The sequence below is a fragment of the Citrus clementina genome, unplaced genomic scaffold (genome assembly GCF_000493195.1).
Source record: "Citrus clementina cultivar Clemenules unplaced genomic scaffold, Citrus_clementina_v1.0 scaffold_9, whole genome shotgun sequence".
NCBI lineage: Eukaryota > Viridiplantae > Streptophyta > Magnoliopsida > Sapindales > Rutaceae > Citrus > Citrus x clementina.
Genome location: NW_006261964.1, coordinates 1,932,601 through 1,947,434, shown reverse-complemented (window position 1 = coordinate 1,947,434; position 14,834 = coordinate 1,932,601). Strand labels below are relative to the sequence as shown.

Sequence of the window (14,834 nt, the reverse complement as noted above, 5' to 3'; positions counted from 1 at the left end):
AAGTAAAGCTTCATATATTTTTCTTTAGTTGCAGTTAGATTATCGCTTCAAAAACTCTGTTTCCATGGCTCCAGTACCAACTTTTCCCGTCAAAGTTGGTCAAATAGATGATGTTCAAGAGCTGAGAAAAGTCGAACCTAGCACAATTCCTGAAAGATTTGTTAGAGACTTGACTGAAAGGCCATCGTCACTGGCTACAGCTCTTTCTCCACCTGGTGGCATTCCCATCATCAACCTCTCAAAACTCATGAAGGGCAACCACGATGAATTTCACAATGAAATTTTAAACCTCGCAACTGCCTGCGAAGAGTGGGGATTCTTTCAGGTAAAGAACTGCAAATTCTGAAATTTTTAGAGTGCTTGACTGGTTGTAATGAACCTACTGTTTTTCCCCCTCACCACTCATATAAGCGGGGTTTGAACTACGGACCTGTTGTATGAACAAAGAGATTTTTTAAGTTCCCCACTAATGTTTTGAGTTATTTTCAACAGGTGATTGACCATGGGATTGAACTGAACTTACTCGAGAACATAGAGAAGGTGGCCAAAGATTTTTTCATGCTACCTTTAGAAGAGAAAAAGAAGTACCCCATGCTACCAGGGACAGTTCAAGGATATGGGCAAGCTTTTGTGTTCTCGGAGAACCAAAAACTTGATTGGTGCAACATGTTTGCCCTTGGTGTCGAGCCTCACTTTATCAGGAACCCAAAACTCTGGCCAGCAAAGCCAGCTGAGTTCAGGTAAAAATAATCATACCAAACTTGCAAGTTTCAATATATATATGGGTGAGTGTGTATTATGCTTAATTTTTTTTTTTTTGCCAAGTGTCACTCTCATAAATACGCATACCCTCTTAATTTTGCAGTGAAACTCTAGAGACTTACTCAAGAGATGTGAGAAAACTTTGCCAGTGTCTGCTCAAGTACGTAGCAATAAGCCTTGGCTTGAAAGCAGAAACTTTTGAAGAAATGTTTGGGGTTGCTGTGCAGGCTGTGAGGATGAACTACTACCCACCATGTCCAAGACCTGACCTTGTATTGGGTCTTAGCCCTCATTCAGATGGCAGTGCCCTCACAGTTTTGCAGCAAGGAAAGGGCAGCTCAGTAGGACTTCAAATTTTGAAAAATAACACTTGGGTTCCTGTGCAGCCTATTCCAAATGCACTTGTGATCAACGTCGGGGACACCATAGAGGTACCCAATATTGTAACGAGAAATTTTAATCTTTTGCTTCTCCTTTCAGCATCAATTTAATTCTTGTTGCTTTGCTGATTCCTGTTTTTTTATTTTTGTTACGCAGGTTCTTACAAATGGGAGATACAAAAGTGTTGAGCACAGGGCAGTGACACATAAAGAAAAAGACAGGCTTTCAATCGTCACATTCTATGCTCCAAGTTATGAAGTGGAGCTGGGACCAATGCCTGAGCTAGTGAATGAGAACAATCCATGCAAATATAGAAGATACAATCATGGAGAGTACAGTAAACATTACGTGACTAACAAGTTGCAAGGCAAAAAGACAATGGAATTTGCCAAGATTCAAACTCAAAACTCTACTTGAGAAAGGCTCCATCACTTGGTCCCCGACATTGAGGCACTCATAATAAGACTAAGCTTGAATTTTAATGTGGAAAAGTAGTAGTTTTATTATTAAAATTTTAGTTCTATTGGTGTTAAGCATAGTTTTTTTTTTTTTTTTCGGTTTGGACCTACTTATAATAAGTTTGCATGCTATGATGGACAACACTGTTGATGATTAGTATATATAAGCCAGTCAAATATATATATTTTCCTTGTCATATTGTGTATATTGGAAGCAAACAAGAATTTAGAATCGGATGCAAATGTTGCTTTTACTGTTAGCTCTGTTAGATTCTTAGTAAGGAAAGAATAATCCCATGATGTGGGGAAACACAATTCACTAATAAAAATATTTTTTGTGAAAGAATCAAACAAAGACCATCGGTCTTCCATTGTTTAAGGGAAAGTGCTAGAGCTTTTTCTCAATGGCGGAAGAGAAAAGAGCCCTCAAATCATGTGTGCATGTTGGTTCAGTTGGTACAGATTATTAATTGCTGCCAAGGGAATCAAGCACTAACCAAGCAAGTTGGTGCACAATGAGTCGAACCGGAAACCTTTATATAGGTTATAGCACAAAGCTGAGCTCAAGCTGACAAAGCAAAAACAAAAGATTAAAAAACTCGCGTCCTCAAAAGAATGTTTGATTGAGATTTTGTTAAAAGGATGGCAAGTTAGGATTTCGAAGTGCCTTTTTATTCCAAGGACATTAAATAAATTGAATTTTGCTAAACTCGAAGTCATTTTATTATAAAATGAAGGGTAAAATCTCGTTTAGTCCTTATATTTTGAGATTAGTATCTGTTTAGTTTTTAAATTTTTTAAAAAAACTCAAAACATCCCCGACATTAAATTATTAGCACATTTCCTCTTACTTTTTGTTGCTTTTGGCTTAATTTTTATAATATTACATTCGTACAATAATTTTTTTTGAGCATTAGTAAAAAGAAAAAAAATTAATTATCAATTTATTCTCAAAAAATAAAATAGAAACAAAATTAATATATGTTACTTTTTTGGAACACACTGTTGAGGAGTTAATATATTAATTTTTTTAATAATGTCCAAAAAAATAGGTAATTTAATTATTTTTACAATAAAATATTTTTTGGACAGATGTAAGCTTTCACAAAAATTAATATATATTCTTTTTTGTTTTTATTTTATTTTTGGGGTTAAATTGATAATTTATTTTTTTTATTAATTTCATAAAAAAATAATATTGTAAGAGGGTAATATTGTAAAAGCAAGTCAAAAGAAACAAAAAGTAACAGCATGAATGTCAATAATTTAAGAGTATGGATGTTTTAAGGCATTTTAAAAAATATAGGGACTAAATGGGCACTAATAATAAAATATAGGGGTAAAACGAGCTTTTACCCTAAAATGAAATAGTATTAACAATTAATAATAAGAAACAAATAAAACAACACTTAAATTGAGTACTTTAATAAAATTTTAAAAATTTGTAAAAATGAAAAATAATTTTGACCTTGTTTTAGCTATAGCTAAAACAGATATTTCTTTAGAGGAAAATACACGTGAACTCAAAACAGTATATGTTTAAAATGGCTCTCTATAATGGGTATTTGAATTCTCGAATTAATGAAAAACGCGTTAAGAAAATTTAATATTTGGTGTGAGTTGAAGAATCGCTCGAATCGTAGAGTCTTTTCCATCAGGTAAAAGAATATTAGATTATATGCACGATTTTTCCATCAATATCATGCTTCATGCATCACACAAGATTCATCATCACACAAGATGTGACATAAACCGATTGGCGGAAGACCAAACAAAAGGTTCCCTAGATAACTGAACGATGAAAAAAGTTCAACAAGTTCATATATAAACATGATTAGCAAGAGAAATGATGAAGCAATTAACAACATAAGTGTAAATTTAAAAAGAAAAAATTGTATATGCAATAATCATAGCTACTTTGGGACTATGAATAATATGTACCTTAGAATGAAGACCGAAATAAGTTGGAATGCAAAATAAATACATGAATAAACAAAAGTTACCAACAACGTGAAAAAGTTTCGGCTTGGACAGACGAAAGTGATGCAAGCAGCAGCTCAGTGGAAAGAATTAAATATATTTGACCGACCACGTAAAAAATGACACAACTTTGAAATTTTTTTTTTTTTGAATGATTACACCCACTACCATCGATTTCCCCAGCCCATGGGAAAACGATTTGGTGCCCATTGTTTTCCTGTAAATCATAGCTTGTTAGAGTCCAATACATGGACAATAATGTAGGCAGAGCGACTTGAGTCCAAAATGGGTCGTATTCGGTTCAATGCTCTTATATACTAAGTGAAGTTTTCCAAAATTTCTATGTTGTTGAGGTTTTGACTAATAATACTACCGAGAAGCTCTAATCTTATCTATCAGATTAGGCCTTTAGGCCAGTGGTTTCTTTGACGTGGTATTAAAGCAAAGATCTTGAGTTCGATTTTCATATCGATGTTGAGATTTATCTTTAATACTATTGTTAGATCCGCACGAGTAACTTACATAATTTATCTAACATGTATAAAGGGCCAAAAACCTAAAAAAAGAGTTTGGTGCTTAGTCACTGTGCAAGACTCAGAACCGTTACTTCCATGAACAAAAAAATGACAAGATTAAAAGTTGAAATGGAGCATTTCTTGACTTTTCCTTTGGGACGTTGAATCCTGGAGGGGCAAGAAATGTACGAGGAGCCATGCTTGAAGGTAAACAGTTAAACACAGCAGGAATACTAGCTAGGCGTCTAATTTTATGATTTTGACAACCCACTAACTGAGGACCAATTCGCTCACGCAAGTTTAAGTTACTGCAGTTGTTTACTTGGGAGTTATTAGTATTTGTGGGAAACAATCTTGTCTGAAGAAACTCTTCATTGGAATTAAGATTTTTGAGGAGAATGAGCTCAGCGTAATTATTAAAATAATAATTTGTGATCTTGTAACTTTTAGTAAAAGTGGGAGAATTAGTTGAGTGTGGGGAATTTCTCTTCTTTTCTTAATGATCGAGTTAGAAAGCCAAGCGAACCGTCGATTTTGCTGCATTCACTTTCATTTTTGCACGCATATTCCAACTTGCCTTCTTGCGTTAATTGATTAATAATCACCCACTGATGACGATCTGATACTCGTGTCGATCTTCAAATGGAGGACGAACTTTGGAGAGATTGTCAATTTCTTACTACTGTAATTTATATATACCGTTCACACTTCTATTATTTTTATAATAGCCAATAATCTCCCTAACAGCATAAATTTACAATAATACTCTATTTTTAAATACATTTGTATTTAAATTTATTATAAATAAAATAAACGATATGAATAGAAACTAAATAAAAATTTTAAGTATTAAAAACAAAAAATATATATTTTGATGTGAAAAAAATTAATAATAAAATTTCTTTCTTATACTTTTTTATTTTGTAAACATTTTCTTCAAATAAATATTTTATAAGATTTTAAAATTAAATGTAAAAAGTAAAAGAAAATTATTTTATTATTTATTTTATAATAATTTCTTATTTATCATTTAAGTTTTCTTATAATAATTTTTTTATCATTTTATAATAATTTTCCTATATATTTATTATAAGAAAATGTTTATAAAATAAAAAAGTACAAAAAAATATTTTTATTATTAATTTTTTTCACATCAAAACATATATTTCTTATTTTTAATACTTAATTTTTTATTTTAATTTCCATTCATATAATTTATTTAATCTATAATAAATATAAATCAAGAGATATTTAAAAATAAAAATAATATTATAAATTTATGTTGTCATAGGAGTTATCGGCCATTATAAAAATAACATGGGGTAAATTGACAATCTTCCAACAAACTTTCACCGGAATTTCTAATAAAATACAAGGGTACACAAAGTGTCCCTTTCGCTGAGACCCCACATTTAAAAGCCCACCGAAAAATATGCATTACTTTAGACTCATGTTTTTGTCATTTTAATTGTAAGTACCCGGCGCCGGTAGCTCAATAGAAATAACATTCTTTTTTCTTTTCCTTTCTCTCTCTCTCTCTCTATGTTTTTCACATTCATGTTATAAGTGTTGTGGTTGCTTAGCTTAGCTTTATATCACGAACCACTCAAATTTACCATTAAAGGAGGCTAACTTGGCGTGCTAAGGTGCACTCAATAAAGAACCGCCTAAAGATAGGGTACGCTAAGCAGTAATAGGAACCACTTAGCAATGGGCTGTCTCATTCATTAGCAAGCCATGACGGGCTCAATAACAGGAGCCTGATATCAAGTCCAGATCTTAGAATTCTCTACAACATTCTACACTTGTAATTATCTAGATAATTCTACACTTGTAATTATCTAGATAATTCTACACTTGTGTATGGCTAGACTTCTCTAAAACTTAATAGATTTTTAGGCAAGTTGTGCAAGATGCGTGAAAGGCTCTAAACCAAGGCAAGACTCCCTATGAATAGGACATAACACTTGCCATTTTGCACACCGCACTACACACCAAGTACAAGCAACTCAAGCATACTTATAAAACTCTCTTTTATTCTCTTTTACAAATAATAATATTTTCTTGGCTACACTGCCCTCTCTTCTCTCTAACTCTTCCACAAACATCTTTTTTGGGTAACTTAAGAAATTCAATAGGCTTATTTAACAACTTTTGTACTAAAAGTTATGCAAGTGTTACACGAGTTACTGCACAAAATACTTATCCCGTGACATTTAACTCTCTCAGCAATGTACCCAAACACTTGCATAGCTTCAAACATCCGACGTCTAAAGTAACGCGCTAAAATATTATTCAATCGAATTGAACAAAATGACAATTAAGTCCTACCTGCATAGGATTCTGATTATTAGGAAGTATGCTGCGTTAAATCGGTAAAGTCCGCACTTACTTTCATGACATTGCCAAAGTTGCATTTGCTCACCTTATCGAAAGCTATTTCCAATCTCCATACTCCATAGTATCAGAGTGACAGAGACATTATACAACTCGGTCAAAATCGCCAGTGGAAAAAGCCCTTTGGACTCTTAAAACATCTAATAAATAATGCTCACCAGCTTGTCTGTCGCCTTAGATGGAACAAGGAATTGAATGTTGCTTTTTAAACGATTATAAACAGATGCATAAAATGGCATTTTGTAGAGATATTTCACCAGGCAATCTCTTATAAACTTACAATCAAAACACAACTTTGATAGATTTAAGATACATATTTCTTCGGCAAAAGAAATTATAAAAGAAAAAGAAAGAGAAATCACAAACAAACATCAAGTCACAAAATGGGATTGCAGAAATAAGAAGACAGAACAGCATTGTCTCTCGGTGCACTGAACCACATTAAGGAATGAATAACTATTTCTCCAACATGGGTTCGAAATCTATACCTGCTCCTCACACCTGGCCCAACAGCAAAATGTACAAGCATCGCAGCTCTGCTTCTGAGCAATCACCAGACAAGGCACTCCTGGCGGCGGTTTACATATGTTTGTCCCAGTTCCACCATGAACTAACCCTCTTTGTGGGCAGCAAATGTCAACACTTCATCTGGATTACCAACCACTCTAGATCACGCCAAGTACCTGAACATATTGGGATTAGATTTGTCCCTCTCGAGATAGTCTCGAGTGATAAGATCTTCAATCCTCTTTTTGATTGCCTTGAAATCAGGCTGCAAAATTAACATTTCATTCAGAGCCAATGTGGTCAAATTGAGAAATACAAAGGATTCACACACAAACACAAAAAAAAAAAAAGAGAAAAGAGAAAAGTGTATTATGAACCTTGAACATGCGGCCCAACTGCTCGACACACTCCAATACCAATTGTTGGTGCCCCAAAACTTTCCGACTTTTCATAATGCGCACAATTGAGGCATCAATGGCATATCGTCTGTCCTTATCAACATCTTCAATAACCTTCTTTTTCTCATCCACAGGAGGGAGAGGAATCTGTGCATAGAACAAGCAACATATAAAATTCAGAAACACATGTAATTTTGCAGAAGAGACAACACAAAGACAATTAGAAAAGGTTCCAGTACCTTGATTCTCCTCATTTTGTCGGTAAACTTGGAATTGAACTCAAAGTGATCAGTAGGAGAGATGGTTTTTGTATTTGGCTCTTTGTTGAGAATCTTATATTTTGCACATGACAAGGAATGAAGCAATCTAACAACATCATCGTCGGACAAGTTCAACTGCGTCATGATCTCTGAATAACTCAGCCTATCTGAGGAATTGAATAAAAGCAACGCAGAAGCCTATACACCCAAAAATCTTTTATGTTAGCAAAAGGTAAAATGTATGCCAGAATCCAATGTCTCCAATTAGAAAGCTTCCAAAAGAAATATAAATCATGATCATATTACCTGATAGGTTGTGACAATCAACTCTGTAGTTCTTGATTCAAATTTTCCAAGGAGGTTACAAGTACCCAGTGAGTAGATCCAAGTAAGTTTCCTATGCTTTGTTTTTGTTTGATAGAATTCCCTAAAAACTTCAACACACTTGACCTAAAGCAGCCATTGCCAACAGGAAAAGAAGACTAGATTTCAGCGACTACTACGAGAAACCTACCAAATACTAACTAATATAATGATTTCTAGTCCACACAAGAAATATATGAGCTCACCATCTCTGCTGGAAGGTTAAGATCAAAGGACTTATAACTAGGCCAGAAACCAGTAGTCAGAACAGTAACTGTCAAATCTATCCCTGGATTTGCATTAGGGTTATTGCTAAGATACTCCTCGAAACTGGTTTGGTTTTCCCTTGCCAATGTTAAGTCCGTAACCTAGAAACAGAAACAAAAATAGCAACTTCAATAATGAATCTTTGTCAACATCACTACATGTAACCTTCAAATACTTGAATTCGCAAGCATAATCTCCAAAGCTAACCATTCCCTCCATCTTTGAGGTGAACTGACCACCACACTGCTGCTTCAGCTTCGTCAAAATACTTCTCTCATGATCATCATTAGCGCTCTTGTCAAAAAGAAGCCGCCGAGCAAGTTTTTTCCTACAGCAGACATGCAACATTAAGTAAATATTTTTAGTTCGAATAACTTAAATCTTCAGATTGCTGTTTAGAATGATTAGCCAACAAATGACATCTTTACCTGTAGAATTCAGCGAATAAGTCTTTGTCACTAATATATGCAAGCAGCTTCACCACCTGCGATCAAAAAGCAAATTCAATAACAAAGTTTAAGATCATCTGCAAAATTTACATGGAAAACTAGTACAAGAGTATAACAAACCTTCTCAAGCGTTTCTTCAATTGCTTCATCACTAAGTTTCTCGCTCCCACCTTTCTTAAGAATATTATCACAGAAAGTGGCCAGGAGTTCCGCACTTGAGCTTCCAGCAACACCCTTGTTGCAGAAGACCTCAAAAGCCTCCTTAAGAGACTGCAGAGAAACACACAAGTGGAATAAATAGGTAGTCGGCTGTAATCTAAAAGTTTTGAAGCCATTATTAATTACTGACCTTATGGAAGAGAGTGTGGTTCTGGAAACAATCATTTACATATGCTAAGTACTTGTCATGCAACTCAATCACTTTCCTGACAAAAACCTGAAAACCACAACTGAAATCAACTTTAACCCATACAAATAGTCAAGGAATGTTTATAGAGAGCAGAGAGAGAGTGACAAATTAACAACCTGCTCCTGTAAGCCGACCACATCCCTTTTCTCTGCCTGTCGAATGAAGTGAAAAAGAAAAAAAAATCAGTTATTGGCATGAAAATCAAATGGACGAAACTGTTCACAACTATGGCATCTATGACCAGGTTGGTATTTTCCATAAAATTTGATAAATGAAGTATAAAACCACTAATAAACAGAATCCAAGCACAATGCAAATAAGGGCTTCAATGATGTCAGCAATCACCTCCAATGGCTACTACTATAAAATTGAAAGTAAGAGTTATGCACATTCTAATGTCCTATTTCGCTAATATTGAAGTCCAGAACCATGCTGGCATCTAGACATATCACCTCCCAACCCTACTCCAACAGCACTTTCCAAACAAGTGACAAAGACAACCCGGCAGGGCAAGAGAAAGGAACTTGGACAATATGTCACAGATTCACAATATCAGTTGCCGTCATCTAAAAGCTACTTTGACCGAGTAAGCCAAGGCAGGTTCAAAATGCATAAATGCACCAGCAGAGCACCTGATATAGGCATAATTTAGAGAGGTTATATATATAAGGAGGTGTGTGAGTCCCTCTAGGTCGGAGCATCAGCAAGGTGAAATATCCTACGGACAACTGGAACAAAATCCCCCGTCAAGATTTCACTAGAATGGAATTCTCTATATAAGCTACAGTGTGTGAAGACACAAACTTTGAACACCTTTATCAGACTATCAATCAAATGAACTCGGAAAAGGAATTCATGCACATAAACTTGCCCTCAAACCCAAGCCCAAGTACACCCCCCAAAAAAAATAAAAAATAAAAAATATTAATTCCTAAAAGATAATATCCAAATATTTCAGCAATAAACAAGAAAATTTGAACTTTGACAGAAACAGTAAGCCAGAAAACAAATTTCTCAACACCTCAATCTAAGGCAACTGAGGAAATCCTCAAATTATGAAAAAAACTACTTTGCATGGAAACTGGATATCAATAATGGTAAACATATTGCCATTAGGAGCCTTCATGCATAAGCTAATTGAAGTAAAAACAAGCACTATAAAAACCTTCTTATTGCTTGCTGCATCTTCAGCCAGTTTCACCAAGGCTGTACCTTCAGCAGTAACATGCTGCAAAGGAGTAAAGAAAGGAAAAATGAGTAAAGATGATCCCCCCCCCCCCCCCAAAAAAAAACCCAAAAGAAAAAAAAAAACACTTTAGATGGATTGAACTCAATTAACAAAATTCAAGTAAAGACCTGCTTAAAGATGTTCGAAACAGGATCTAAGCCTCGGGGTATTTTAGAAAAGAGCCTGAACATTCTTGACAAATCCTCCACCTAAAACAGGTTTAGAAAGTTCAGCAATAACGTATCAAGCAATAGCTCATTTTATAAATAATCTAAGCAGCAAATATCCAGAATATGTCATCACTCAGTATGTACCTTGTCGTCTCTGAGCAATGCATGGCATCCTGAGTGCTCTTTCTCAAGCAGTTGATTTGCATATACTGACAATAACTCATGTTGAACTTTCTATAAAAGGGAAAATAAGACTCATGAAACAACAACAAACATATAAATGATATATAAATCCTATATCTGTGTTAACAAAAGATCCTCGGCCCACTGGTATATGCATTGAGTTTGAAAGTTGAAATTACAGGGACTGCTGAACCCTAAAAAATTTAATTATCAAGGAACCCACAGAAGATAACATCCTAGGGGGGATCTGAGCCTTTGACCATTCGGTTGAAACCAAGTGTCACACCATCCAACCCACCCAGGGGTAAATAAATGCACCTTTAATATAGACTTATAAACATGGAAGCAGAACTGTAAAAATCCATGGCACCATTAAGATTTACTTTATTGGCAGCCTACTAAAATATCTTTTGTTAGAAAAAGTATCTCATAGAGATTGAGCTGTATCAGATAAGGTAAGCACAAACCTCTAGTAACTTTGGCTCACTACTAGAATGCAAGTAATGAGAAACCCTATCTTTCTCCCTTTTCAGACACTCCTCAGCCTGGAAGTACCAACATATAAGTTAGACATCATTTTACAAGAAAACAAACAAATAAATTTCAATCTGAAAACCGAAACATATAAAGCATACCTTTAACATATAGTCTGGACAGGAATCTTCTAAGATCCAGTTTGAAGCTTTCCGTGAATAATATGCAGCTGTATCTTTAAGCATGGCAGTTTCAAAATCATTTTCATAGTAATCCATTTGCCCCATCCCAATTTCAACAAAAATATCTAAAACATTCTTCAACAACGCCCGATCGATCTGCTCGCCCTCACGCTCTTGATCAATCTGATTTAGAATTATTTACATTAATAATCTTAGCTGGCAATTAAAAAAGTGTGATGTACATTGCAGCAAAATAAGAAAACATACCAAAGTAATTACAGCATCTCTTACTTTTCCATTTAATTCCGTGTACACCTGATATCACAAAAAGTATACCAATAACATTACAATCTCAAATAAATTTTCAAAAGGAAAGTTGACAGACTAGAAGATGATTTTAAATATGAAGTGGCTACTGCTGTTCAGGAAGATATGAAGAAAATCTCACAAAAATGCAAAACACAAAATCCAATGACGTGATGTCCTGTCACAACATACCAGATCACGGAAACAGGTAAGGCCAACTTCATTAAGGGGTGGCAGTGACCTCCGGGCTATAAAGTACCGATCAAGATAATGAAAGAATCGAGAAAGCCACCTGACCATAACCTTATGGTTTGACCACCTTTTTACAAGCTCTCTCAACATAAATTCATCATGCTTCTCTCTTATAGATGGCAATACCTGGATTCCAAACAAACAAGTGTCTCAGAAGTGTTGGAAAGAAATGTTGAAAAAATGCTACAAAGTATGCAATTATTGAATACATGAAATGCTTATATCATACTGCTAATTACAAAAACATGACTGTTGTAGTGCGTATTTACTATGTGGAAAAACATATTTTACTACAATGCTATCAGCCAAAGAAGCAGTTTGTAATCAAATATTATTCAGTAATTGCAAACCTTAGAGACAAATTAAACTTAGCTCAGACGCTATAAGCAAAGTACATTTGACAGATACATTTGGATTGCAACAATATCAAGTTCCTACCGTGGAAGATATGTATTCTTCAAAAGACTCCCGGTACTTGTCATAAAGCTGTTGAGAGTAATCATGGGGAGGCTTTTGCGTGCACATGTTGTAGATGGTTCTGTAAACAGATTTTTTTGAAAAAAAAAAAAAAGCAATACCATAAAAATGCTAAAAAAAAATTATGAATTACAAGTAATAAGATGTTGACAAATGCAGAAACCAAATGTGGTTGAAATAGATACGTGTAAAGCATCATGTAATCTTCAGAGCTGAATTGTGGCTCGGGGAGCCCTTCCAGTATATTCTTCAACTTTGTAATTCCCTTCTGCATAAACTCCCATCCTTGTTCTAAGTCAATCGTTTTCCGCTCATTCATCGTCATATCGCCAAACCCCTCTTCTCAATTCCCAAAAACCCCTAAAATCTGCAAATGAGAAGAATCAGCTCATGGCCCAACTCAAAATCAGCCACATAAAAAAATTAAATAAACAAACAGTAAACACCAAAGTAAAATCATACCTAACAAAAAGCCAAAATAAACCCTAAACTGATACAAATTAAAGCCAAAACAACTCAATTACATTTCAGACCAAAATCACTGCAAATTACCATGATTTTCATAACAGAAACCCTAATTATGTTCCATATTGAACTCAAAAATTTCTCAGAAATTACTCATTTTTCAGTCACAAAACCCCAAAAATTGCCTTCCGCAGCTGAAAACACAACCGAAAACACGCTCAATCATCACTGCAGGTCACAACGACCGAAGTAGTTGTGATGACTGCTTACGCTCCTTCACATAATTTACTCGCAAACCAAAAACACAGTCCACTCATCACTTAAAAAAGAGCCATTAATTACGAAATATTTTGATTAAAAATAAATATATAAAAAGTAATCGCAATCGAAGAGAAATGAGTGATAATCACCGGAAACAGATCCACAAAAAAAATAATAAATAAAAACAACAAAATCGCAAAACCAGCAAAGCCTTAATCCAATATAATTGCTCAAAGACAGCGATATGGACCTGATTCGAAGCGAAATCGGGACTAGAAAGAATGAATCGCTCAGGTGCCCAGAGGTAATTTTACTCTCTCCAGTAGAGAGTTTGTGAGACTCTTTCGGGTTTCGGATCCTCTCTATTATTACGTCTTTTATTTGTTTTTGTATTTTATATTTTTTGCGGTAAATAAAGATTTTGATCTCGGCCGTGGGGTAAGCAAGGGTAAAAGTTTGTTCAGTTCTTATATTATGAGGTTAGTATTTATTTAGTTTTTATATTTTTTAAAATATTTTAAAATATTCTTACTGTTAAATATTGATACTTATGTCATTATTTTTTATTCTTTTTAACTTACTTTTATAATATTACACTCTTACAATAATATTTCTTTTTTAGATATTAATAAAAAAATTAGATTATCAAATTAAACTTAAAAATAAAATAAAAATAAAAAGGTATATATTAATTTTTGTAGAAGCTCACGTATGTCTAAAAAATTAATATTGTAAAAAATTATATTACCAATTTTTTTAGAACAATTAATATTTTAACTCAAGAGAGTGTTCCACAAAAATTAATATATACTTTTTTATTTTAATTTTGGTGCTAAATTGGTAATTTATTTTTTTCTTTTTAATAATGTCTAAAAAATTATTATAAAAAGGTAATATTATAAAAATAAGTTAAAAGGAACAAAAGATAATGACAAGAGTGTCAATAATTTAATGGTAGGAATGGTTTGATGTATTTTTAAAAATATATGGACTAAACGGACACTAACTTCAAAATATATGGATTAAACGAGCTTTTACCCGGCAGCGAGCGAGGTAGTTTGAATCCCTATATAAATGTATGGTAGAAATTAGTTTTTTTTAAATTATGTTATATAATTGAGTGAAGAAATCTTTTTTTTTAATAAATTGAAGTTAACGTCCTTTAAATATTAATATCAGTAGTAATTTCATATAATATGAGTTATAGTATGTAATATCAATGTCAAAAAAATTTTCATTTATTGCCTAATAATTTTCACATACCTCCCTTCTATTGCTTCTAACAACACTTGAGGCTCTCTTTGTTATTATTATAATCATGTTGATGTTTTTAAGCTAGTAATTTTGACAAAATAGAAAGGATAATAATATATATGTTTTTCTATTATATGACATTATTTTAAGATTTACTTTATCATTTCTCGAGAATATTATAATTTATCCTTTGGGATCGGTTGGATTGTAAAAAACTAAATAAAATTTATCATCAATCTTCTCACAATTTCTAATGCTTTTTGGTAAAATTTAATATCGGGAAAAAACATTTCTCATCCCTAGGATTTTATGCAATTACCTATTTCATCCCTATTTTTTAAACAACAGCCCAAAATATCCTTCCGTTAACTCACTATTAGTTAAATGTCGTTTGTTAATAATTCATTAAGGGTAAAATAGATTTTCCATCAAAGAG

At 33.6% G+C, this 14,834-nt stretch overlaps 2 protein-coding genes across 2 annotated transcripts; one reads left to right on the top strand and one right to left on the bottom strand.

Moving 5' to 3' along the window:
- Positions 1-1,855, top strand: LOC18032578 (protein SRG1). The gene is made up of 4 exons (XM_006419551.2): positions 1-325; positions 493-740; positions 866-1,193; positions 1,300-1,855. Exons 1-4 carry the CDS (start codon positions 65-67, stop codon positions 1,558-1,560), a joined length of 1,098 nt encoding a protein of 365 aa, XP_006419614.1. The 5' UTR covers positions 1-64; the 3' UTR covers positions 1,561-1,855.
- A 4,885-nt stretch (positions 1,856-6,740) lies between these two features.
- Positions 6,741-13,526, bottom strand: LOC18032579 (cullin-1). The gene is made up of 20 exons (XM_006419550.2): positions 13,395-13,526; positions 12,604-12,785; positions 12,380-12,479; positions 11,882-12,067; positions 11,651-11,698; positions 11,363-11,566; positions 11,195-11,272; positions 10,689-10,778; positions 10,503-10,583; positions 10,312-10,374; positions 9,263-9,298; positions 9,087-9,173; positions 8,858-9,007; positions 8,717-8,772; positions 8,496-8,616; positions 8,228-8,389; positions 7,965-8,108; positions 7,638-7,856; positions 7,378-7,545; positions 6,741-7,265 (listed from the first exon to the last, which is right to left on the bottom strand). The coding sequence occupies exons 2-20, from the start codon at positions 12,741-12,743 to the stop codon at positions 7,164-7,166; spliced, it is 2,235 nt and encodes a 744-aa protein (XP_006419613.1). The 5' UTR covers positions 12,744-12,785; positions 13,395-13,526; the 3' UTR covers positions 6,741-7,163.
- Positions 13,527-14,834: the final 1,308 nt, after the last annotated feature.